Genomic DNA, 27,607 nt, shown 5'->3' with positions numbered 1-27,607 from the left:
AAAAAAATTATACTTTTTTCCTTCCTTCCGCTCCAATATTTTCAGAGTATGTTACCGAAAACAAAAATCTTATTTTTAGTAGGCCTATCCGAGTCACCTACCTTAAATCCAACTCGATCAGGGACAGTACCGTTACATTTAACGGACAGATTGTGCTATCTTACATCAAAGGAATTTCGGAAGAACATCACAGAAATTTCCAGAAATTTGGTATAAGAATGGGATCTAAACCTACAAGGACATTGCGCCTATTTTTAAGGACAAAGGACTGGGAAAAAGAACATCACTGGTCCGGTGTATATGATTCCATGCCATGCAGACCCCAAGAGGAACCTGCCAAGAATCATACATCAGAAATACTGAACTTTCTCTTAAGATCAGATTACTAGAACATAGATGTCCAAGCACCACTTCATCCAAGATTTCCAAACACATCCATATTGAGTCACTGGGCCATCACGTTGACCTGAACAAAGTGCAAATTTTGGATAGGGAGCGCCGTTGGTCCGAGAGAGGAGTTAAGAAAGCCATCAGGGCCACCCAACCCTCTCAGAATAAGGATGGGGACTACAAGTTACCAAAGGTCTATGACCTGACCATAAATAGAGTTTCATTCATTCTTTACGTCACACTTCAAGCGTGCTTGATCAGGTCATTCCACTGAAGAAGGCTGTATTATAGTAATGGCTGAAAATTATGGAAGTGAACATTATTGTACGAAGATTGAACTTTCATGCAAATACTTATGGAAAAAATTGGTTATTAAGAAGTCTTACTTGTAATTCCAAGTCTGGTCTAGCTGCCAACAGCCATTCCCAACAAATCACTGCAGTATCCATGACAGCAGTAGTAAACATATTGACAGGAGCCCAGCAGATGCTGTGTAATAAATGTCTCTGAACACCTAGAAAATAAAAAGAAGAGATCTAATAAAGTAATGTGATATCATATGGTATCATTAAGTCATTGTACAATGTTGTCCAAAAACCTGCTAACACACATTCAAAGGTTAGTTTGTCGTAGTTTAGAAAGCACATTTAAAAATATTGTTACACATTCCAAGTAATATTATCTTTAAAAAATAATTTCATGGTAGGCTACACTGTTAAACTGGAATCAGTGGTCTACCACAAAATGTGTGATAGAGATTAGATTACAACAGATACCTCAACAGGATGGGGAGCATGAATCAATCAGTATGAAGCAGGCCTTTGGAACAAAAAAAACTTGCGAATATGCCATCTAAATAGAGTACCGAAGTGATGACGCCACAGAAAACTTTTTTTTGCATTTCAGCGTTTTGAATACCATGTATCGGTGGACACGATGAAAAACATCCACAGTCAAATTTGGTGGGAATCGGATCATGAGGGCCAAGATATGGCGTATGATACCTAATTAGCCCCATTGAAATCAGTGTAAATTGGCCTGGTTCTAACGGTTATGATCCAGGCCAATTTACCAAATTTGAACTGTGGATGTTTTTCATCGTGTTCTACTGAAATATGGTCATGAAAATGCTGAAATGCAAAAAAGAAAATTTTATGACGTGACACTTCGGTACTCTATACAGGGAAATGTTCAGTGTTGCTTGCCGCTAAACGGAGAAAAAAAAGCATCCAAATTGTAAGTGACGATAATTAAGACTGTAGCTTATCTCAATCACCTAGAGGGACCGGTCCCAAGAGCGCTTTGGTCCCTTGTATACCACAAAGGGAGGGAATTGTGAGCCAGCCAGTTACCTAGCAGGATCAAAATACAATGGATATTGTATCCTGCAATTTTCTAACGGCTGGACAGAATTTGGGGCGAACACACTATAGACAGGTTTGGCACAACACACTATATAGACAGGTTTGGCACAGTGCTAGACAATCAAGTACTAAGGTACAACAATCGGGTCGAAATGATTGCAGAAAAGTATTGCAGAGGGTCACCCTCATACCTAATAAAGTATTGCAGAGGGTCACCCTAATGCATATTGTCACCCTAATGCCTAATAAAGTATTGCAGAGGGTCACCCTAATGCATATTGTCACCCCAATGCCTAATAAAGTATTGCAGAGGGTCACCCTAATGCGTATTGTCACCCTAATAAAGTATTGCAGAGGGTCACCCTAATGTGTATTGTCACCCTAATGCCTAATAAAGTATTGCAGAGGGTCACCCTAATGCATATTGTCACCCTAATAAAGTATTGCAGAGGGTCACCCTAATGCGTATTGTCACCCCAATGCCTAATAAAGTATTGCAGAGGGTCACCCTAATGCATATTGTCACCCCAATGCCTAATAAAGTATTGCAGAGGGTCACCCTAATGCGTATTGTCACCCTAATGCCTAATAAAGTATTGCAGAGGGTCACCCTAATGCATATTGTCACCCCAATGCCTAATAAAGTATTGCAGAGGGTCACCCTAATGCGTATTGTCACCCCAATGCCTAATAAAGTATTGCAGAGGGTCACCCTAATGCGTATTGTCACCCTAATGCCTAATAAAGTATTGCAGAGGTCACCCTAATGCGTATTTTCACCCCAATGCCTAATAAAGTATTGCAGAGGGTCACCCTAATGCGTATTGTCACCCCAATGCCTAATTAAGTATTGCAGAGGGTCACCCTAATGCGTATTGTCACCCTAATGCCTAATAAAGTACTGCAGAGGGTCACCCTAATGCGTATTGTCACCCTAATGCCTAATAAAGTATTGCAGAGGGTCACCCTAATGCGTATTGTCACCCTAATGCCTAATAAAGTATTGAAGAGGGTCACCCTAATGCGTATTGTCACCCCAATGCCTAATAAAGTATTGCAGAGGGTCACCCTAATGCGTATTGTCACCCTAATGCCTAATAAAGTACTGCAGAGGGTCACCCTAATGCGTATTGTCACCCCAATGCCTAATAAAGTATTGCAGAGGGTCACCCTAATGCATATTGTCACCCCAATGCCTAATAAAGTATTGCAGAGGGTCACCCTAATGCGTATTGTCACCCCAATGCCTAATAAAGTATTGCAGAGGGTCACCCTAATGCATATTGTCACCCCAATGCCTAATAAAGTATTGCAGAGGGTCACCCTAATGCGTATTGTCACCCTAATGCCTAATAAAGTATTGAAGAGGGTCACCCTAATGCGTATTGTCACCCCAATGCCTAATAAAGTATTGCAGAGGGTCACCCTAATGCGTATTGTCACCCTAATGCCTAATAAAGTATTGCAGAGGGTCACCCTAATGCGTCAGATTTTTAAAATCAGATTTTTAAAATTTAAAATCAGATTTTTTTTATTTTAATCGATTTTGTTATATTCCAAGAACTGCTATACCACATAATAAATTCAAAAGAGACCAGTGGAATGCTAGACATATGCGCAATCCTATCAGGTATTTACAAAAATTCAAAACATGTTTTTACATGCGAAAATTTCAAAGAAAAATTTGGCAAAAATCATGGGGGAAAACCTGTTGAAATCTGCACCCTGAAAATGATTTTTTAGCAATAGATAAAATGACATCATAGAGGTATTTTAATTGTATCCAAAAGTTGTAGAAACATCAAGAATGAAGTAAAACAGACAATTTAAGAAAGAAATTAACTTACATTTATCAAAAATGGTTAAAAATGAAAAAGTTGATTTAAATCAGTGATTAAAAAAAAAAAACCAAGTGATTTAAATCGGCATGATTTAAATCAATGATTTAAATCGGCGCGATTTAAATCAATGATTTAAATCGGCGTGATTTAAATCAAACAACCCTGTTAACTAATCTATTTTTTTATGGAAATGTTATAACATGGCTTTAAGATCCTATGAGTTGTGGTGGCTTGGACAAGAGAGGTTCACCACAGATGATGGAAGTATGTTCATCTATTCTGGAAAAGATAGTGGAATGAAATGAGGTGTGGGTTCACAATAGAAAGAACCACAGCCATGTGTGTTTTTGGGATATAATCCAATAAATGAGAGAGTGGTGACTGTAACACTGCAAGGACATCCTTTAAATATTTCTATCATACAAATTTATGCACCAACATCAGATGCATCAGAGAGTGAGATGACAGACTTCTATCTGATGGTACAAGGAGTTGTGGATAACATACCTAGAAGAGGCTTGCTGATCGTATTGGAGGATTGGAATGGTAAGATTGGAAAAATGAAGGAGAAAACTGGGTGTATATGCCAACATGGACTTGAGATCAGAAATGAACATGGAGACAGGCTGGAGGTATTTTGTATTATTATGATAGACCTAATGTGGCATCTATGTTGTATCATCTGGAAAAAGAAGAAATGGCCAAGAATCTGGTGCAAGCCAGTATCTATTCCACTGCCGAAGGCAGCAAACTTTTAAGAGTGTGCCAATCACCAGACCATCAGCCTGATTTGCCATGCAAGTAAAGTGTTTGTGAAGATCATCATCAAGAGAATGGAGAACAAACTGGAGCAAGAAATATCTGATGAGCAGGTAGGATTTTGTGAAGGGGGACCGATTTTGTGAAGGGGACTAGGAAACAAATTGTCAACATCAGGAAGGTTATGAGAGAAATGCAAAGAGCATAGACTTCCTCTTTACATGTGCTTCATAGATTACAGTAAAGCTTTTGACTGTGTTAGCTAACCTAATGTGGGAAACTATAAAGAAGGTGGATTTCTCAATCCATCTTGTGGGCCTGATTAGCAGCTTATATGAAGACCAAGAATCTGCAGTTAGAACAAGTAGTGGGGACACAGGTTGTTCAAGATAGGAAGAGGCTTACATCAGAGCTGCGTACTATCACCAAACCTATTCTTTGGAGAGGTTTGAAGGTGGAGTGAAATTTGGCGGTATAAGGATCAATAACCTGAGGTACACTGATGATACCACTTTTATTTGTAGCAGTAGAGCTGATTAACCTTTTGAAGCACATCAAAGAGGCCAGTGAAGAAAAAGTCTTCTTCTCCTGAAGACATAAGTAATGGTTGTAAACAGATAGCGAAAAAGTGCTCAGTTTGTGATAGATTGAACAGGTGAAGCAATTTAATACCTGGGTTCAATGATAACAACATCGGTGATAGCACAACTGAAATTAAGAGATGACTGTCTTTAGCAAGGACAACTATGGCATGTCAAGCATATGGAAAAGCAGAGGCTTATCCAATGACCTCAAGGTACGCCTACTATTTGCAACTGAGTTTTCCATTTCTACTTACCGATGCGGGTTATGACTAAGAATGACAGAAAAAGAGTTGATGTTTTTCAGATTGGTATTACAGAAGCTTCTACAAGTGACATGGAAAGACAGGAGAACAAATTCCTGGATCCTAGACAAGATTTAACCAACAGATATAGTATAATGGAGAGAAAGCTTAAAAGTACTTTGGCCATATTGGCAGGAAACACGGAGGTGTAGAAAAACAAATTTTGCAAGGGGCTATTATGGAAGGCCGATAAGGAAGGGGGCGTCCAGCCGTCCATCTGTACAAAATGTTGAATGTTGTAGCAGTCAATGGGATAATTGAAACACTAGAAACAATGAACCATTGAATGTTGTAGCAGAAAATGGGTGATAATTGAAGACCGAATTAAAAAGACTAGTTTGCGTCTGACGTCAGAGCAAAGACATGATGTGATTGGTTACTGACCTGCGTAGTATGGCATTTTGGTCTGATTGACAGTACGTCATACGCAAACTAATCTTTTTAATTCGGTCTTCAATTATAAATAAAAAACAAGGAACAATTATATACAGTGTTTCTAAACTTAAAGAAAATAATAAAATAATTAACAAAAATTATTATAACATCAAAAATAAAACAATTCTATATAATTTTTATATTTTACAAACTTCAATAAAAACATCACACAATGATACAACTTCAAACTATGTGTACTTTATTACATTTATTCACGTTTAATAGGGACCAAAAACAAAATAATTTTTATTTTACACACACCCACACAGACCAGGGTGAATCTAAAAATTTTCATAGCGTAGGACAAAAACAGAACAATACTGCATTCGCAGCAAAGTTATGATTAAATGTGAACAATATTTATTCATTATAGAAAGCGATAAAAACTGGTGACCTTACCCTCAGTACAAATGAGTAGAGCACACACTCTGAACATACAACTTGTTAATGCATCTTCTTTCTGCATATCACATGCTCTCTTGAGTTGGTCATTTAAGACTTTGGAAAGACTTAGTCCACCTGGACCAGCATCTGAGTAAATAGCTTTCATCCCAAAAACAAAAAAAAAAAAAAAAACAGCTGGCCTTGAATGCTTTATTATTACAATTTCAACCAATTTTTTTCACAAAAATCCACCAATCTTTTCTGGGGGGACTTAATTTGATTTCCACATAACCCTAAACAACCCTTTTTTAGCTGTCAATAAATAATGGGGAAAATCTGCTTTTGTTTCCAAACTAGAAACGTCACAGTTTTCAATGCAAGGCTTCAATTGGGATGCCTCCACCATGGGCCAATTTAATTTCGGAAATATATTATAATCGCTAACCTCATGACCTTTGACCTCCATGTGTGACTTTGAATACTACCAATACTTGACGGTACCCATAATGCAGCTACGACTTAATTTTGGTTGCATTAGGATCTAATCTGTTCATATGAGACCAAATTTTAACCAAAAGTCTAAAATAATGTTATTTTACAAGTTGACCTCAAATGACCTTTGACCTCAGTATATGACCTTGAACACCACTAATAGACAAGGGTTCCCATAGTGCAGCTGTGACCCAAGTTTGATATAAATTTGGATCGGTTGAGCCCATATTTATTGGTCGAGCTATGAGTTTTAAAATATTGGACGAGGCGCAGTCAAGTCCAATATTCTCATAATCTCATAGTGAGACCAATAAATATTGGGTGTAAAGAGTCCAATTTTATCATTATTATGTTTTGGATCCAATATGTTCACACACTTGGATTCATCAAAACATAACAATGGTTGCATTAGGATTTAAACTGTTCATATGAGACCTAATTTTAACCAAAAGTCTTAATGGTATTTTACAAGTTGACCTCAAATAACCTTTGACCTCAGTAATTCCTTTTAGTGTGTTACCATGGAAACATTGTAGATGGTGCAAACTATTTCTTTTCTAAATGATTATAACAATACAAACATTTTGAGACCAGATTCGACAAAATTGGGTAACTTTTCTGTGTTTGACCCCTAGGCTATGGAGCCCAAATTGCAACCTTTGACCTTGTCGTAGGTAGGTCAAACCATATATTTTCTGAATCCTTGTAATATGGGAAATATTTTGCAATAGGTTTTAACAAAATCAGAACAATTTTGAGTTTTGACCCTATTTCTCGGAATGCTCTGTTATATTCTTATTCAATATACCTCATATCTTCATTTCTTGTAATTTTGAGAACAAAGTACAAAATATGGTTCAAGAATGCATTTGAACATATTTATTCACAAATCTTTGCACAAGAACAAATGATGATGATACAAATGAAAGGGGATACTCCAAAATAATTAGGGTGATTACATAACTGATGCATGCTTGAACCACATTTTGTTCTTTGTTCTCAAAATTACAAAAAATGACTTAGGCAATTAGCGTAGCAGGCTGACGATATGTCAATATTAAAGCAAAACATGTTGGTCATACCCAACTTTACATTCATAAGCAAGTTCTATCCGACTATAATTAATAGATTTAGGCGAAAAAGCTGACGAGAGATTTTGTGGTTTCAAGTATTGGGATGTGTAGTTTACTCATGAAATTCAAGGTGTGCACTACACTAGAAGGGGGGAATATTTTTTTAAAAATTTTTCCTTGCTGACATGTAGGAACCGAGTTTCCTACCTTAAAAGCTGATTTATGAGCAAAATATTGTCTATTCTTGGTTATTCCGGTGTCAGGTCTGCTCATGCAATGCAATGCTTAAATTGAGTCAATAGAGCGCAATATTTTTTATTTAATATATAAATCAATAAATTTTTTTGATTTGGGATATAAATCTCACTTTTTCTTGCATATTGCAGTTGTCATCTTGCATTTTTGGTCAAAAAATTGTGTTTTTTCTCTAAGCCTACATATATACCAACCTCTCCAGTATATCTGCTCCTGATGTGCATAGTTGACACAAAGTTAGTGGAATCAGCTGTGACACTATCTGTAACTGTTCCCTGCAACAAGAAAAACCATTGACATACAGAATTACTTTTCATGAAAATAATAATAAATTCAAAACCATCTGATTACCAAGCCATGACTTCACACAGCTGAGTTTTGCAGATTCCTTTTAACAGCTGTCACATACACCTGTACCTTTTTCTTTCAGATTCTTAAACAGCCATGACCCAATCACTGCTGTCTTTTTTCTTGCAGGTTCTTTCTAACTTGGTCACATCCATTACTGACCATGACCACATATGTAATGTTATGTGACACTTATGGGGTCAAAGGTCACATAGGGGTCATGGGTGTCAAAACATGATTTCAACTCAGCATGCCTCTTCTCCCAGGAATAGCAATGGGAAATCTGCAATTACAGCTCACCTATCAATCACTAAGAAAGCATGAAATTTCTGGGAGTTGCTTTGGTGAACTCAACATGATGGTGTGCCGGCATATGGGGTGTTCAAAGATTTGGAGTCAAAGGTCATGCAGGGGTAATTTACAGTCACAGACCAAAAAAATGCTTCTGTCACAAATAATATGGCAAAGTCAGTTGCACATGTGATTAGCCAGTTGCCACATATTTGGGGACAAATGTTATTTCTGGGCTTAGACCAAATATCTTCAAAGTACCTTTTCTGTCTGTCAAGAAAAAACATAGTACAATGGCACCACTTACAATGTGTACTGTTTTATGTCAAGGTGTACAAGGTGTTCAAGGATTCTTGGTCAAAGGTTAGTAAAAAGTCATTTCCAGTTGGATACCAAATACTTTCAAATGACTTTTCTACCATAAACACACAGCGCATTGATGCCACCTGCACATGTAAGGTCGAGAGCAACCTTAAAATGCCTCTTCTGCTACAAATGCCACAGCTTATGAAGCCATTTGCACATGTATGGATTGTTCAAGGCATAGATGAATAAATAAGCAGATAGGAATTTTCCATCCTGTGCCCCCTAGGCGTATTAGAATTCAGCTGACGCCGCACAGTGGACCAGAATCGCCTCAAATAAACGGACAATCAAACGCATATAAACATGGTAAAATGACATTATTAGGGGTTTTTGAGGCTGCAGAATTCAATGGAGGCATTTTTAAAATGTATGACGTCATCACAATGATGAACGGTGATTGGTCGATTACTTTTACAACAGTATTTCAAATGACATATATTATAATTGTAATTGAAAAAGCAAAATAGGGGTTCCAAGTGGTGCGAAATTCAATGATGACTTTTTGGAAAGCGTATAACGTCATTAATATGCTGATCTGTGATTGGTCAATTATTCCTCCCACAGTTATTCAAATGGCTGTGTAAGAATTATTATCAAAACTAGCAAATCGGGGGTTTTAAGGAATGCGGAATACAATAGAGCCATTTTCCAAGGCATATGACGTCATTAAAATACCGAGCCGTGATTGGCTAATTACTCGTACAACAGTAATTCAAATGTCTGATTGGAAAATTATTATCAAATAGCATATTTAATGTTATACGGACTGCAAAATTCACTGACAGCATTTTCGAATAAAGTATATTTGACATCAATAAAATGATGACAAAAGTGTTTAATATAAGTAAACAAATAACAAGCCAGACTAGATGTATATGTGATTGTTCCTGCTGGACTCCAAAACTCTCTTAACTTAACTTTGACTCTAATTTGCATTTTGCAACCCATCAATGTACCAATATCCTTGAAAAAGCAACCAATTTTGAACAAATTTGGTGTTTTTACCAACATGTTTCTCAAAATACACAATGATACTGGGCGTTTTTGTCTGTGGTGAAAACCCACCCATCTGTATACCAATATTGGCGAAAAAGCACCCCAAAAGGCAACATCTATATACCATGTCAATGGGAGACTCCCACCCTGGATGTTACAACTTATTAACCCTCAACATCATCACAAACGACACTAAAATAATCTGATTCAAATTGCAATTCTTCATTACAGACACATGATCAGTGATGATACAGTTACGGCATGTTATTTGGCCGTTCACTAATAGGCCATATACTGAAATGTGAATTAGAATTTTATTAAAGTAGACGTAATACCAAATCTAGATATCACGTTTAAAACTGGCAGACCACGGGTTCTTGTGTGCCTTGAGTTTCTTTTTGTGTTAAAAAGTTGCTAACCTCATCAGAAAAGGTCAGTTATCCATCGAGCCATTATCCTTGTTCTTCTTGAGGAATGTGTATTCCGTTTGCGAACTCTTATTCCACATTACTCTCAGTTTGTAAAGAAACGTTTTGACATTGAAACTGCCTGTTGATAAAGTTCTACTGAAAAGGAACTTTCTATGCAATGATGGCTAATTAAGAAGTCCATGCAATGTATGTTCGATATATCAATATCATTATAATGCAAATATAATATATACCATATATAATTTTGCCTTATGCTTCAGATGCATTTCATTATGTACCTACTTAATTACATTATTTGTTTTGTTGCTTAAATTTTGTCTATATCTATATGATTTTGAAAATATTGTAATTAAATGTGAAATCACTGATGAATTGAATGAATGAATTAAATAATTGTTTCCTGGATATAACATGACAAGCCATGACAAAAGCAAATGGCAAATTATGCAAATATCCAAAAATATGCAAATAACATGACACAAAACTATACACCACATCAGGCCACCATATCCAATCCCTATACCAAGTTTGAAGTTGATCAGTCTTTGAGATTAAGCTGCAGAGTGGATTAATGAAAATATAAGCAAAATATGCAAATCAGCTCATCAATATTCATTAATATGCAATTAACATGACACAAAACTATACAGCACATGATGCCACCATATCTAATCATTTATACTGGAAGACAGAGATAAAAAGACTAGTTTGCGTCTGACGTCATCTGTCAAACAAACTCGAGTACGGTTTGTTTACAAATGTTGTGATGATATGAGTTGCTGAACATGGCGGTAAAACCGGGCGCCTTATTGTTCATTTTGCACTTTCAAACATACAAACCGTCTCAAAAGTTAGGTCTTTATAGTAGGAAACTTTTATTCCTGAAGGCACCATGTCAACAATAATGCCTAGAAAAGTTGCTTTTTGCCTTGTAAATGTACGTGATTTTTCGCCATGTTTTGCTATTCCTTTTCTCCGATCAGCACCAGATAAATCGACCTTCCTTTTACGCGCTATTAACCAATCAAGGATCGTAGCGAATTTGATTGACAGTGACATCACACGCAAACTAGTCTTTTTATCTCTGTCTTCAATTATAACCAAGTTTGATATAATATTGGATGGCTGAGCATGATACCATAACATATCGGATGAGTCATAAAAATATCGGACGAGCCAACGGCGAGTTCGATATTTGTATGACAAATCCGATATGTTATGGTATCATGCGAAATAAGCCATCCAATATTGTCATTATTAGGTTTTCTTCACTCCTAATAACCCTGAAAACATAATAATGAAGTTGATCGGTTATTGCGTTTAAGCTGCAGAGTGGATTAATGAAAATCTAGGCAAAATATGCAAATAAGCTCATTAATATTCATAAATATGCAAATAAAATGACACAAAACTATACAGCACATCAAGCCACCATATCCTATCACCATACCAAAGTTTGAAGTTTATCGGTTATTGCGATGGAGCTGCACAGTGGATTAATGAATTTGCTTCTGCCCGGACACGGACAGCCAAACAAAGAAACAAACAACCGAGCAACCATTTGGATGATAACATAAGCCCACATATGTGTTGTTAAAAAGTTTCACGAACTACCCTAAAAATTAATTCTTGACCGAGCAACTCATTAACAGGCACATATGCTTATTTACAAATTTTTACGGTAGTTGATCAAAGACCAAAAAATGCATTGTCCAATATAAACAAGAAAGGCTATTAAGAACATGATTAGATAAAATTATTTCAACAGAATACATACTTACAAACAAATAAAGCCCCAAGACAGAATGAAGAGCTGAAGGCATATCACGTGACTATATATGTACATATATAAAGTGCATACTTATAAGAATGAACACAGATATAAAAAACAAAGGTTAATCAAGGTCATATGTCATTACAGCCATATTGTACAATCTTTTAAATGAATATGGTTCTTTTTTTCAAACCTGATTTTTTGGGCATATTGCCAGCAGACACAAAAATATTTTTTAAACATTAAATATGTCATAAATGAGCCATGAAAACGTTTTTTAAAACACTATAATAACATTTTTAAAATGTTTTCAAAATATTATTGTCAAATATTTTGTCAAATCTTAATACCAAAATGTTTTGTATCAAGTTTTCAACAATCTCTTCTGAATGATATTAAAATGTTTTTACCCTCTATATAATCCTACATTTAATCATTTTCTATAAAATGTTTTGTGTTTGCTGCGTTTGTAATGTTTACACATGTCCACAATGACACCTAATTTGAAGCAGCCACGTTTGTTGTTTGTAGGATAACAGAACAATTTTGAATTGAAGTCAAGACATTAGATCCCCCATAAAGGTCCAAATAGCGGCCAAGATAGGAAATGGGTTTTCTTTCACTTTACCTTAATAATTAGGCGTAAAATGATCAGAAAACGTATTCATAAATTGTGGCAACAAATTAACCAAATTGGCCGAAATCACACATTATGGCTTTAACTGAATAAGATCAATCACTCCAACCATGTTTATGAGACTTTGATTTATGAGAATTTAGAAATGACATAAAGTGTCTTTAAATAGCACGGCAAAAGAAGTGAGACATGGTTGAAACACATCTAATTGTGTTACTTTGGAATATACTTAATTACTAGTCTGTCATTCAAAATTACCTACACATGCAATCAAGTTGAGATATGCACCGAAACCTAGCCAACAACTAATTTTAGTTTTTCACTTTTGCATATTTAACAACTCCAAAAGTATATTGAATTGAATTTCAATTATATCCTGGCACATATCACAATATTTATATAGCATTCAACATGATCAAAATATTCATGCAAAGTTGTGCCCCTGATCAATGCCACTCATCCTTGCCTTGATGAGCACTGTGACAATTGCAGGCAATAATCTGAAATATCAATGCTTGAAATAAAAATTAGAAAATACAAGATCTGGGTCGGTCCAGCCCTTAGAACAGGGTTTCTTTTTCCTGTCACATAATTGACCTTTTCAGAAAATCCCATAAGCCTTTGCGAGTACACCTGAGATGTCGTCATTTGACGTACACATCCCGTCGATGCGCACATCGTTTAGCGAACATCATTACTGCGCATTGCATGTCGGCATGACGTCAAATAACGACTTCTCAGGTGTACTCGCAAAGGCTTATGGGATTTACCGAAAAGGTCAATAGGAATATCTCAATTTCCAAAATTTCAAACTTTGGTCTGTCACATATAGATGACAACTAAATGTGTATAAGTGACACAAGCACACACTCAAATATATCAAAATGTTGATAGTGTACGTACCACTGACACTGTCTGAGGTTTAGTGAAGCCAGTACAATGAAGTGCACTCTCTGTGGCAAACTCCAGACCACTTCTCTTTGAATACCCATCTGTCATGCCTTCCAGATGAGTCAAGTACTGTTGTATATGTGATCTGGTAATTCCAGGTGCCCATTTGACAGCTTCTTGAAAGATACCTCCACATCGGGCTGAGAAATCTGTCATGATGCTCTCCCGTGCCTCTTTGGTATCCATCACAGTCAAGGTGTAGTCTGTGTTTGGGACATGATAGCTGGATGCTTCCTGGAAACTGTCCTCTTGGATGGGACGAGACAAAATCTGAAGAATGTCTAACATGCTCCATAAGACGTCACCATTCCAAAGTAACTGAGGGAATCTATGCAAAGAAAAGAAAATATACCATGTTTACCTACATCATCAAATCACTCTTTATTACACGGAAAAACAGTGGCATGATCGACGGGAATTATATAAATAAACATTATTTTTTCATCAGGTTCGCCGTCGCAAATAATAAAGGAGACAAGTAGAAAAAGTGATCCCGTCTGGGAATCGAACCCAGGACCTCAGGTTTACGAGACCTACGCCTTAACCACTTGGCCACGGGAGCTTCATGATTAGGCTGGTTGAAATTCGAACCCATAAGCGGTCACTTTAACTTATCTCCTCCCCGCAAATAGCCCATAGTAGCTAGGGCCGTAAATGCGAGAAATAAATTGCCATCCTCCCTGTGAGGAAATATAACACGGAAAAAACGGTGGCATGATCGACGGGAATTATATAAATAAACATTATTTTTTCATCAGGTTCGCCATCGCAAATAATAAAGGAGACAAGTAGAAAAAGTGATCCCGCCTGGGAATCGAACCCAGGACCTCAGGTTTACGCCTTGCGAAAGTCGCTGAAGGAAGAGTTTGCAAATGGATTGTGGATGCCATTCAGCCCCATGTAGACCAAAGACAGTTTGGAAACCAGAAAGGATTGTCTACCACCCACTGCCTTGTTGATGTCTATCACCACTTGATGTCAGGGGCCGAGAAATCAAAAAATGTTGGCACACTTGTGCTAACAGATTTTTCAAAGGCTTTCAATTTAATTGACCATAAGATCACAGTCACAAAGCTTCTCAAGCTTGGTGTTTCTCCTTCCCTTGTGCAGTGGGTGGTGGACTTCCTTTCTGGGAGGAAACAAAGAGTGAAGTACAAAAACACTTACTCTGAGTGGGTAGAATTACATGGTGGTGTACTTCAGGGCACTATCATTGGCCCTATTGCCTTTTTAGGCATGATCAATGATGTGCTCACTGAGTTTGATGACAACAGAATGAAGGTTTGGAAGTATGTTGACGACCTTACAATAGGTGAAAATAGAGCCATTGATGATGTCACTGAGGTACAGCAGTGCTTGGAATCTCTCCATGAGTGGTCTGTCAGTAACAAACTTAAGTTGAATCCAAGTAAATGCCAAGCCATGAGTGTGTACTTTGGTAAAAACAATCCCCTGGATGTTGATCTACACATCTCTGAGCACTCCCTGGCAGTAGTCCAGAAAGTCAAGTTGCTGGGAGTTATCATCCAAAATGATTTGAAATGGCAAGACCAGGTAGACAATATGCATTCCAAAGCTAATGGAAAAATGTTCATGTTACGCAAACTTAAAGAAGGTCTCAACGCAGGTGAAATCCTCTGTGTCTACAAAGGTTATTAGTATATGAGACCAGTGTTAGAGTATGCAGCCCCCTTATGGCATGCAGGTCTCGCTCAGAGCCAGGAGGACCGTTTGGAGAGAATTTAGAAACGTGTATGTATGCTGCTCCTTGGAAAGGAGTATAAATCTTACTCCGACTCCTTGCAACTCTGGATCTTGAGCCTCTACACTCCCGTGAGACGGCAGATTTGCAAGGAGTTTGCCTCCAAAGCACATGCATCTGAAAAATTCTCCAGATGGTTCCCTGCCACTGACTATTCATCCTCAATGACCCTAAGAAAGCCCCCTAAAGTCAATAGTTACAGGTGGAAAACCAAAAGATTCAAGGAAAGCCCAGTTCCATACATGGCTGAACCCCTGAATCATGCTTAGTGTTCTCCTGTCCATCTAGTGATTTGGTTTGAATCATTTTGTGTGCGAATGGATGGATGGGAGGGGCTGGTGTGATTTGGAAGCCCATGCCCTTAAGTGCAATTCCCTCTCCTGTCATATTGTCATATTATCATATCTTTTATTATGCCGTCACATTGATATTCTATTAGGTTGAGTTTTTGTGCAAAGGTAAGTGTGGGAGTGCATCAGTTGATGTTGGTGGGTGTGTATGGGTATGGGAGGGGGGGTGTGTGGGGGGTGTGTGCAGGGATGTGTTTGAGATATGGTGTTGGGGTGAGTTCGGTTGAGTATCAGCTACAGCTATTTATTAATTCTTTGATTGAGTGTTTTTAATAAAATATACCTGAAATATAACAAATAATTATGTTTTACTTCTAATCTCAAAAAGTGAATTCACAAAGATTAACAAATGTGCCAAAAATAAACTTACCTGTCAACTAATTTAGACAAGTACTTGTCAGCTACTTTTCTTATCTGTTTTAAGACATGGTTGAATTTCACCAACAAAAATTGTGCATGCCTCACTAGATCTGTTTCTCTTGCCTTGGTCCGAGCCTAAAGTAAAATACAGAAAGTTACAGTTAATCATTTCTTGGTTGAAATTGTAACTGCGTTCATTTATATATAAAATTTAACATTAGATGTACATCATAATGGGCAATTACAAGCAAACTCGCCCAAATTGTCAAAATTGAAAAGTCATGTCAAGTATGTGATTTTGGTCTCATATTGCTAAGATGCTATATTTTCTGAAAACAAACGTTTTTCTGAGTAAATTGTGTTCATTGTTAGAAAAATATCCTAATTTGCATATTCTTGACTGGTAAAAGCAACAAAACTAAAACACAGCAGCTCCTCTGTACTGTAAAATTTTGGAAAAGAATTATGCATGTGGAAATGAAATTTTCACATTTTATAACTTGTATCTTCATCATCATTGTTTGATTACCAATTTCACGATTAAAAGCATCATTCCGTAATGCAAAAGTATTATTTATTAGCACTGCAATTTTAAACTAAGGTTGATTTTCATTGAAACTAGAATGCAAAGCAAATTTATTCATCCCTATCCAATGAAACAAAAATAATTTTCAAGAAGTCTAATTTGTGGTGGTAACAAGCAATTAAAGTTGCGTCATTCCGCAATGTTGTAGAATGATGCATAATTCATAATGTACCAGTTTGAAAAAATTATAGGCCTACACAATTTTGGGTTAAAATGCATTGCATAGAACAATTTTTACAGTTATTGATATTTCAGCACTAACTGAACCATTGTAAAGTGACATTTTCCCCATAAAACCCCTTGCATCATTCTGCAATGCGTTAAGAATTCATGGATTCAGGATTGCAAGGATTTTTTTTAACAATTTACGATAAAACTAGAATTTCGCGGTTCTCGACCTGCGCGGTTCTCGACACAAAGCGTCGGCCGCAATGCCTTCCCCTTGATGCCCATTTTAACCAATGTAATTTCACTTGACCCCAAAATGACCTTCACATTATTTGCCTCACTCAGGTGGCCGTTCCCACCAAATTTCATGAACCTGCAGCAGTCTGTCAATTTGACCCCAGATGACCCCAAAATGACCTTGACATTTTTGCCTTGTTTCAGTGGTCGTCCCCACAAAATTTCATGAACCTGCAACAATCTATGGCGATTTGACCTTGGATGACCTTGGATGACCCCAAAATGACCTTGAAATTTTTTTTCTTCCTACAGTGGTCGTTCCCACCTAATTTCATGAACTTGCAACAATATATGGCGATTTGACCTTGGATGACCCCAAATGACCTCACAATGACCTTGCGATTATGCATATTTTGCGCTGAAAAGCAAATCAGGTCAAGAAGCTCTGGCTGTGCTACTCTCCGCCAAGTTTCATCACTGTAACTCGTACAGATCTCCAGATAATCTGTGCACAAGGTTAATTTGCTTGATATGCATAAATTATGCAAATTAGGTACTTAATTACCATATTTTGCGACAAAAACCTGCTAAAATTTGGAGACCACCAATTGCCACCCCTCCCATATTGCATCACTATATGCCTTACCAGTTCCGAGAAATTGCACTCGCAAGCTCGGACGGACACTCGGACAGACGGACGGACAGACACCCAGACATACGGACAGACGGACGGACAACCAGGAAACATAATACCTCCGGTGGAGGCATAATAAAAACGTTGATGAATATTTCTTGATAAATGGTGATAGTTGTTATGTTACATCCTATGGCTAACATTCAGTGCTACATTTCACTTCCAAGAATTTTACACTTGTAAGATGTTGACATTCAGGAATGTGACCTTGCAAAACAAATTCTCGGATAAAAAAAATTGTGATAAATATTTTTGGATGAATAGTGATATTTGTCAGCTAACATAATAAGCTAAGTATATGAAACACAATTTACTCAAATGTATTCATATTTTTCTTTCACAAAAATGGACTGCTTTTCATTTTCTATGTGATGACACACTGCATCATTCCGCAATTTGACCTAATTTTGGAAAATTTGGCATAAAGAGATAGACAATGGCTATGATTTTTTTCAAATGGATACTGATTCTAAGCTTTACATTAAGTGGCAAATTTAATATCCCAGATTACTAAACTCAGAGAGTTTGTCAAAAATGTTTTGGTGAAAAAAATACTACTCCCATGCGCATCATTCCACAATGCCAAGTTTGCACATGCAAATTAGGAAATTAGGGTGGTTTGGAAAAGTCTTTCCTACTTTAATTATTCATTTACCAAAAACTGTTTACCATTACGCTATTCACCTTGTGCTGTTAAAACATGTTTGGCTGCTGCATTAAAAAGAAATATGTATGGAGGCATTTTGCATCATTGCCCATATAACATTCTGTAAGTCTTGTAACACATACTTTTATACTGACATGTGCACCCCTGCAATATACACCCACACACACATAAACATTGTGACACTTACAGAATTAGCCATGATGTCCACATACATATTAACCACCTCATCAGACACGGCCAATAAGCATTGCCACATCCCTGCCTTATCCTTCATTATTGCCTTGTCTTCTAAATAAAAAACATGTCAATGAAACTACAGTCCGACTTCTGTTTAACCCATAACACTTCCAGTCGGTAAACTGAGAGGAGATAAGTGCATTGGGCGAAAGTGAGTTTGTTGACAGTTGGTGTTATATCTGTTGGATGTCTTAGAAGAGTTAAAATGGTTTGTCTCAGGTCATTTAGCTCATTCTGAAAATAAAAAGAACCCAACCATGGTGAAAACAGTAACAAGTCAAATTAATTAAAGATCACAACACCAGCGAAGATCAACCCGGTTGCTTCAAATGCAAGAGAGCATGAAAACCAAGGAGGACAGACTTTTGCCAACTTTGGAGTTCTTGCCTTTAATTTCTGAACATGTGTTGTTGAACCTGGTGTAGAGAGATGTGGTTGTCTTGCCAACATATACTGTTTCTTGCATCTATTGCACATGATCAAATAAATTAGCCAAGAGCATTTGCATATAGGTTTATTTATCATATTTTATCATGTTCAACTATGTACAATTAAGATACTAGCTGATAGATCATCAATTAGTGTATTCATTTGATTGAGCTTTTTTAAACTCTGTACTCAATTGTTATCAACTTGTTGTTTATGTCATAGTAAGATCACTACTAGTCTAGAGGGTCTACTATTATTTTTTACCATTTTCTTCTCAAACTATAGATTCAGCCTGAAGGACTTTTCAATGCCGTCATAAGTTAGGCATTTGTCCTGAATATCGAAGCCCACCTCAATGTGAATTGTCTGCATCTACGTTTTGCACACAATTGCATATACACATTTCTACTATCACATTGCACTTTTTATTAGTTTTCTCAGACATTGTAGGTACAAGTTTAGTATTAGTATGTATTACTTACATAAGAGACGCTGTCATTTCTTAAAGCAGAGTTAAACTCCAGCTCTGAGCTGAGATGTTCTCCTGATGAGGAAGTCAACACTGGTGACTTGACGCTATTTGGCATACACCCTCATACCATTCACGAGGCCATAAACCTACAAAACATTAGGCAACTTTTTAAGTTTATTAAGGGATCTAGAATGAGCGTTTATGGTGTTTCGACAGTATTTTTTTGTGGGACATGAGAGCACCTCAGACATATCGAATTGCATTCTGAATACGAAGAATGTCTTTCTGATATCAAATAATATTCATTTTTGAAATTCACGATATAATACAAATTTTATGACAAATTATTAAAATTTGATATTTGTCAAATTTTTGATATATAACAGTCCTCAAGTAAATTTTATAAATCTAATGATATATTCTTAAAGTGTATGTAGCTGGGAGGAAAAGCCGACGATCAATTGAAAATTTTGACCTTTTATATTGAAGATATGGATTTTTTTTCCCAAAAAGACCAAAAATTTTTGGTGTTTTGGGAAAAAAATCCATATCTTCAATCTGAAAAGTTCAAAATTTTCAATTGATCGTCGGCTTTGCAGTGCAACCATGGAAAAGCATTGATATTGACCAAACTTGATGTGAACCAAAAAATACTTAGTTTTTGGATGTCCAATACGCACCTTTAGAGTTTCTCAGATGTTGATTTATACTGAAATTCCTTCCCAAAAGGTAATAGGCATATTGCATAACAATAAATACAGTTCAGAGGTTAATCCATCTCCTTTGTTTTACATATGGTATTGTGCGAAGAAATCTCGGTACAAATAGACATCCGGTAGAGGAACCCTAAAGGTGCGTTAAGGTAACCTATAGCAAATCAAATTTCACACATTCCTACACTTCAATTCAATGACAGACATTGCTGGGTTCCATCCCACCTGAAATGTGAAATGATGCAGCCTTGGCAGGAAATTGAATACCTGAGTGGAAGAAGGGCCCAACTCCATCAAAACTGTTTTTGAGATATTAAGAAATAAATGTGAAATAATTTTTTCAGTGGCCTATAAACACATTTGGGTATTGGAAGAGGTGGTACATGCAATGTAGTACACAAAGCACTGTTAAATTCTGCTAACAAATAAACCTGTTCAATATAGACCAATTTCAACAACTTGTCACATTTACACAGAGGTAAAACAATTTGTAGTGTAATACGCGGATTTAGGGTTTCTCTACCGGAAGTCAATTTGTGCTGAAATTCCTTCCCACAATGCAATAAGCGTTTTGCATAACAATAGATACAGTTCGGAGGTTAATCAATATTCTTTGTTATGCAATATGCATATTGCATTATGGGAAGGAATTTCAGCACAAATTGACTTCCGGTAGAGAAACCCTAAATCCACGTATTGTATTGCCTTTTGGAATAAATTCACTTGTTCCTCTTTAAGCTTTTAGAGAACACAATAAACTTAGTCATGCAACATACCCTGGTTTTAATTAGTAATTTTTTTTCTTTTAATACCTGAATCTTCAACAGCAAATCCCATGACAACACAATAGAGCCAGAAGTCTCTGAATAGCTTGTGTAGCCTTGGCTTAGGGGCTTCAATTGGAGGTAGTCTCCTCATCAACTGTAACATAAATACAAAGGGAAATATTATAAGCAGCTTTATTCTACTGTGAACACCTTAACAGGGGTAACAAATCACTTTCTGTTCATGATTCAGCAAATGATCTGTGTGGTAAGTTTGCTGGTTTCTTCAAGACCAAAACTGACAAAATTCGTAAAGCCTTAGATGAAGTTGAGGTATCATCACTAACACTGGCATCTGAAGTCAGTGAAGGTCTGACAACACACCAGTTCTCTCTCTTTGACATGCTATTAATAGAGCGGTTGCAATTCCATACGCTGTGATTCATAAGACATATCGGCATGATGCTGAATTCAGATGCAGTCAATCTATTTATAGAGCGGTTGCAATTCCATACGCTGTGATTCATAAGACATATCGGCATGATGCTGAATTCAGATGCAGTCAATCTATTAATAGAGCGGTTGCAATTCCATACGCTGTGATTCATAAGACATATCAGCATGATGCTGAATTCAGATGCAGTCAATCTATTAATAGAGCGGTTGCAATTCCATACGCTGTGATTCATAAGACATATCGGCATGATGCTGAATTCAGATGCAGTCAATCTATTAATAGAGCGGTTGCAATTCCATACGCTGTGATTCATAAGACATATCGGCATGATGCTGAATTCAGATGCAGTCAATCTATTAATAGAGCGGTTGCAATTCCATACGCTGTGATTCATAAGACATATCGGCATGATGCTGAATTCAGATGCAGTCAATCTATTAATAGAGCGGTTGCAATTCCATACGCTGTGATTCATAAGACATATCGGCATGATGCTGAATTCAGATGTAGTTAATCTATTAATAGAGCGGTTGCAATTCCATACGCTGTGATTCATAATACATATCGGCATGATGCTGAATTCAGATGCAGTCAATCTATTTATAGAGTGGTTGCAATTCCATACGCTGTGATTCATAAGACATATCGGCATGATGCTGAATTCAGATGCAGTCAATCTATTAATAGAGCGGTTGCAATTCCATACGCTGTGATTCATAAGACATATCCGCATGATGCTGAATTCAGATGCAGTCAATCTATTAATAGAGCGGTTGCAATTCCATACGCTGTGATTCATAATACATATCGGCATGATGCTGAATTCAGATGCAGTCAATCTATTAATAGAGCGGTTGCAATTCCATACGCTGTGATTCATAATACATATCGGCATGATGCTGAATTCAGATGCAGTCAATCTATTAATAGAGCGGTTGCAATTCCATACGCTGTGATTCATAAGACATATCAGCATGATGCTGAATTCAGATGCAGTCAATCTATTTATAGAGCGGTTGCAATTCCATACGCTGTGATTCTTCTACTTCTTCTTCTTGGTTGAGTCGGTAGATACAGATTATTAAGCTGCAGTTCACCAACTTTTTGGGTCATGGTCGTGGATATATGGTGCGTGTCTCTATCTAATTGTTCTGTTTGGTTGTATTGTTGAGCCGGTTCTTGAAGCTGTCAATTGTGCTTGCCTTGATTGTTTCTTCTCCTGTTGCGTTCCACTCCCTAATTGATCTTGGAAAATAGCTGTACTTGTATGTGTTGAGTCTTGCATAGATTGGTTTATAATTGCTGCTGTTCTTCTTCCTGGACATATCGGCATGATGCTGAATTCAGTCAATCTATTAATAGAGCAGTTGCAATTCCATACGCTGTGATTCATAATACATATCGGCATGATGCTGAATTCAGATGCAGTCAATCTATTTATAGAGCGGTTGCAATTCCATACGCTGTGATTCATAAGACATATCGGCATGATGCTGAATTCAGATGCAGTCAATCTATTTATAGAGCGGTTGCAATTCCATACGCTGTGATTCATAAGACATATCGGCATGATGCTGAATTCAGATGCAGTCAATCTATTAATAGAGCGGTTGCAATTCCATACGCTGTGATTCATAATACATATCGGCATTACATACGCCTTTACGTACAAGGATCTTTAATTTGCCTAAGGAAGAAGTTTTCATTTGATTTGCATCAAATGCTGGCTGTTGTCATTATTGAGTTATAAAGTGGTAGTCATACGGCAGCATGTTGTATGCTCAAGGCATAAGGGACATCACAATCTTTCAGTATTAATACATAACCATGCATGTAATATGCAAGTAATACAAAGATGCACTTATACTTACTATATTTATAACAGGAATTAGAATACCAAGATTGCAGGCACCACTGGATGCCTCAATGTCACAATTTTCACTTTGCTAAACAAAGATTGAATTATTTCAACAGTATATAATATATGCATATTCTTTCACAGACAATGTGTATTACTGAATCAAGGCATTGGTACCTCTCAAGCAATGAAACAATCATGTACTTCACTCACATTTGTGAGCCACCCCTCTCCCCCAGTTCAATGTTGATGAAAGCACATTTGTGAGCCCCTCTCCCCAGTTCAATGTTGATGAAAGCACATTTGTGAGCCCCTCTCCCCCAGTTCAATGTTGATGAAAGCACATTTGTGAGCCCCTCTCCCCCAGTTCAATGTTGATGAAAGCACATTTGTGAGCCACCCCTCTCCCCCAGTTCAATGTTGATGAAAGCACTTATGCCATTCGGCTCTCAAGTCTCCCAAACATTGATTGAGGGGGAATGAGGGAGGAAAGGGGAAGGTTTGTACTTCTCATAAAACATACATGTAGTTATTCTAAATTCAATGAACTATCAGAGCGGCATTGAAGAGTTCCAACATAGTGTCAATGTGTGCCATTCTGTCTACTTGTCCTAGTGGTTTTGTATTGGCCCCATTGCAGTTCTAGAACTCTATGGTTTACATTATAATCTTGATTGATCATTACATTATTTATCCTTGTATTACTTGTTACCCATATCCAGGGTCAACCATTTCTCTGTGCAATTTCATTTGCTCCGCAAAATTATAGTTTGAGTTTTTCCATGCAATTCACAATGAAATGTGAATGAAATTGGTCATTTGTTCATCTGGATTGAAATGTGAGCCATGTTTGAAACATCACATTAATGTCAATCATAATATCCTATGAAGGCACATGCTACCCTCTCATTTATCAGTAAATCAGCTTAGTATAGGAATAACAATACACAGAATGCAAGCATTGCCTCCCTGCATCATTACTTTCCTTTTTTAAATACTTACTGTGGCCAGCACAGGAATGAGAATACCAAGATTGCCTGCACTACTAGATGCCTTGATGGCGGATGATGCTCTCTCACTTGCACGTTTCCCTTCCAGGCCCAATTGCACAAATAACTCAAGTCAACGAATCAATAATTCTTGCTGCTCTTCATGTCCATGAATACAGCCAGCTATATTAGCTAGTGCATTCATTACTGCCATAGAACAATGTCTGTATGGTGCACAAATCAAAGGCAAATCTCTGGTTAGTTTAAACTTAGTCAGGATTTTACAGGAAAATGTGTTTTTAAACAGAGTTATTACATGTATAGTAGAGTCAGTGTATCTAAACAGAGAAATAATTCTGCCTAATTACAGAGGTGTGAATACTGCTGTGATAAAACTGACATGTCTTACCACAAATCCCCTTTGAGACACTGACCAATTAACAGCCCTGGTGTACAAGGCAAGTTTATCAGTAAGAGGGGATTAGTGACATTTGATTTACACATGGATTATACCCAGCTGTGAATCTGGCTAGGAGGGGCTATTATCAATTAGTGAGCGATTTTTGTTTCCATAGACTGACTCTACTATACTTACCTTATATTATCGTCCCTCTAATAAGCACCCTTTTCAATGTCCCTAAACAAATCAAATTAGTCTAATGTCTAGAACACCAGTCACACGTGGATGTTTTTACCAAATAAAGATGGTAGAACCATGGTACGGGTAGTGTGTGACCGCACTGGACCATGGTCAGACTATAGTCAGATCATCTTTCCCCAACTATGCTAATTAGCATCATTAGTGCCCAAGTTACTATGGTCGGACCATAATTGGTACAAAAAAACACCTGTGTGACCACAATGCGTCATCCGATCATGCATTTCAGCAATACTTTTGAATGGCAGTGTAATTAGCATACATGTGGGTATGACTGCGAGTAATCATTATCCAACTACAGTACACTGCAGTGTGACCGTACGTTGTTTAGTCAACTATAGTTGGACCATGGTAAATAAAACGCTGGTCGGATGACACAATTATGTACGTGTGACGGGGTCTAGGAAAACTTATAGCCACACGGCTGTATAAGCTGTATCAATGACAGCCGACTTCTGACATTTCTGGCTCCACTGTATGAACTACTTTCGTAATTGTGGAGTTATATAGCAAACAAATTAAGGTAACAAGTTGCGCCTGTTTTCATGACCGCCTGCTTTCATGATTGCATTTTGTAATAGAAGTAAAAAATTGGGATGGCGGTCCCAGATAGGTCGTTGAAAAATATGGGTAGGGAACACTACACAAAGTAAATATTCATGTGGAACATTATTTTTGCATTTTTGTGCAACCCTTTCAATTTCATTTTCAGCCAATTTGACAAGTTGACCTCAAATGACCTTTGACCTCATGACCTTGAACACCATCATTACAAGGAAGCTCATATAATGCAGCTTTGACTCAAGTTTGGTTACAATCAGATGTGAACTGTTTGTGTGAGAACAGATTTTGTATTTTCAGCCTATTTATAGCCTATTTATAAGTTGACCTCAGATGACCTTTGACCTCATTATGACATTGACCACCACCTTCTATAATGTAGATTTGGCTCAAGTTTGATATAAAATTGGATAAATTGAGACCATGTTTATTGGACAAGGCGCAGTCGAGACCAATAAATATTGGGCCTAAAGCATCCAATTTTATCATCATTATTATGTGTTAGATCCAATATTTTTACACACTTGGATTCATCAAAACATATTAATGGTTGTAATAGGATTTGAACTCTTCATATGAGACCAAAAAGCAAAATGCAAAAAGCCTTACATAATGACCCATTTACAAGTTGACATCAGTATATGACCTTGAACACCACCAATAGATGAGGGTTCCCATAGTGCAGCTATGACCCAAGTTTTGATATAAAATTGGATCGATCGAGCTACAAGTTTAAAAATATTGGACAAGACATAGTCGAGTCAAATATTTTAAACTCACAGCGACACAAATAAATATTGGGCATAAAGCATCCAATCATTACTATGTTTTGGATCCAATATTTTCACACACTTCACGGTTGTTTGATTGGATCATTTATTAATTTTTCAAACAAAACATCATGCACAACCAAATTTTAGGCCTAAACAGCTAAAAGTGATATCATGCTAATTTATTCAGATGCTTTTGAGTCATTCTCAACTTTAATTTCCCCTCTTTTACAAAATTATTCACCTTTATAGTATTTTTAAAGCTTTTTCGGATATAAAATGTATCCTTAAATGACAAAATTGGTGGCGCTATTTAGTTACTGGAAATTACCCTTTCAAGCTTTTAATACAAATAATTCCTTTTATTGTTTGATAAAATATGTTTATAAAATTTCCTTGTTGCTTGTTTCACCTATTCCAGCTGTTTTAATGGCGGTATTAATCACCAAATCCTTGCAAATAAAGAAATATGATTTATGATAAATAGCGCCATCTATAGTTTGCATTTAGTTAATAATGAAGCCAATTCTATTAGAGTCACGCGGTAGCTTGACCAGCAAGTTAAAAAAAAAACGACTGATAAAGAAGAATAAACAGATGCACCGCGGGACTATATTTACACGAAACAAAACGCTATTGTTCTATGATATTTTTCGCTGGGTACAAAATATATCTAAAACCATGCTAAATCTTATTTACTGTCCAAAGTGTAATATTTTAATAACTCATTAATTCAAAAAGTTACACTAATCTTACAGTCAATCCGATTGTTTGATAATAAACAAACATTCTTGCTTCATTTCACGCGGTATTAAATAGCCAAAATTAGTGGCAAATCATAGCTAATCATACTGATATCCAGAATCTTTTGACACTGCTACAGCCATACATGGCTTTCAATGTCACACTACTTTTTGAGATTCACTTCCAAATATACCCTAGCATTTTCCTGGATACCCTCCATACAAATTCTGGATCCCATTCGCCAAAAAATCAAGTTTTTCACAATTCTTTTATTCTTTCCGGACCACAGCATACATTCATATTAATAAATACTCCACTTTTACACGTCGTTATATCGAGGCGTCACCGTGAAGCGGTTAAGGCCATGGACTTCTAATCCAGTTATGATTTTTTGCTCAAGTTCGAAACTTCCCACCACTTTTTTTTTCAATGTTTTATTAACCAATTTATTGTCATGA

General features: G+C 36.9%; 1 protein-coding gene across 1 annotated transcript in view; it reads right to left on the bottom strand.

Moving 5' to 3' along the window:
* Positions 1-27,607, bottom strand: part of LOC140158722 (phosphatidylinositol 4-kinase alpha-like) — a 164,200-nt gene that overhangs the window by 51,065 nt on the left and 85,528 nt on the right. The window contains 12 exon segments of the mRNA XM_072181918.1: positions 777-904; positions 6,075-6,267; positions 8,074-8,154; positions 12,093-12,143; positions 13,626-14,001; positions 16,156-16,280; positions 18,685-18,794; positions 18,797-18,968; positions 19,646-19,737; positions 19,740-19,781; positions 21,161-21,269; positions 24,430-24,640. Of these exon segments, the coding sequence (XP_072038019.1) occupies positions 777-904; positions 6,075-6,267; positions 8,074-8,154; positions 12,093-12,143; positions 13,626-14,001; positions 16,156-16,280; positions 18,685-18,794; positions 18,797-18,968; positions 19,646-19,737; positions 19,740-19,781; positions 21,161-21,269; positions 24,430-24,640 (1,690 nt within the window).

The sequence above is a fragment of the Amphiura filiformis genome, chromosome 1, assembly GCF_039555335.1.
Source record: "Amphiura filiformis chromosome 1, Afil_fr2py, whole genome shotgun sequence".
Lineage (NCBI taxonomy): Eukaryota > Metazoa > Echinodermata > Ophiuroidea > Amphilepidida > Amphiuridae > Amphiura > Amphiura filiformis.
This window is presented reverse-complemented; position numbering and strand designations above follow the sequence as displayed.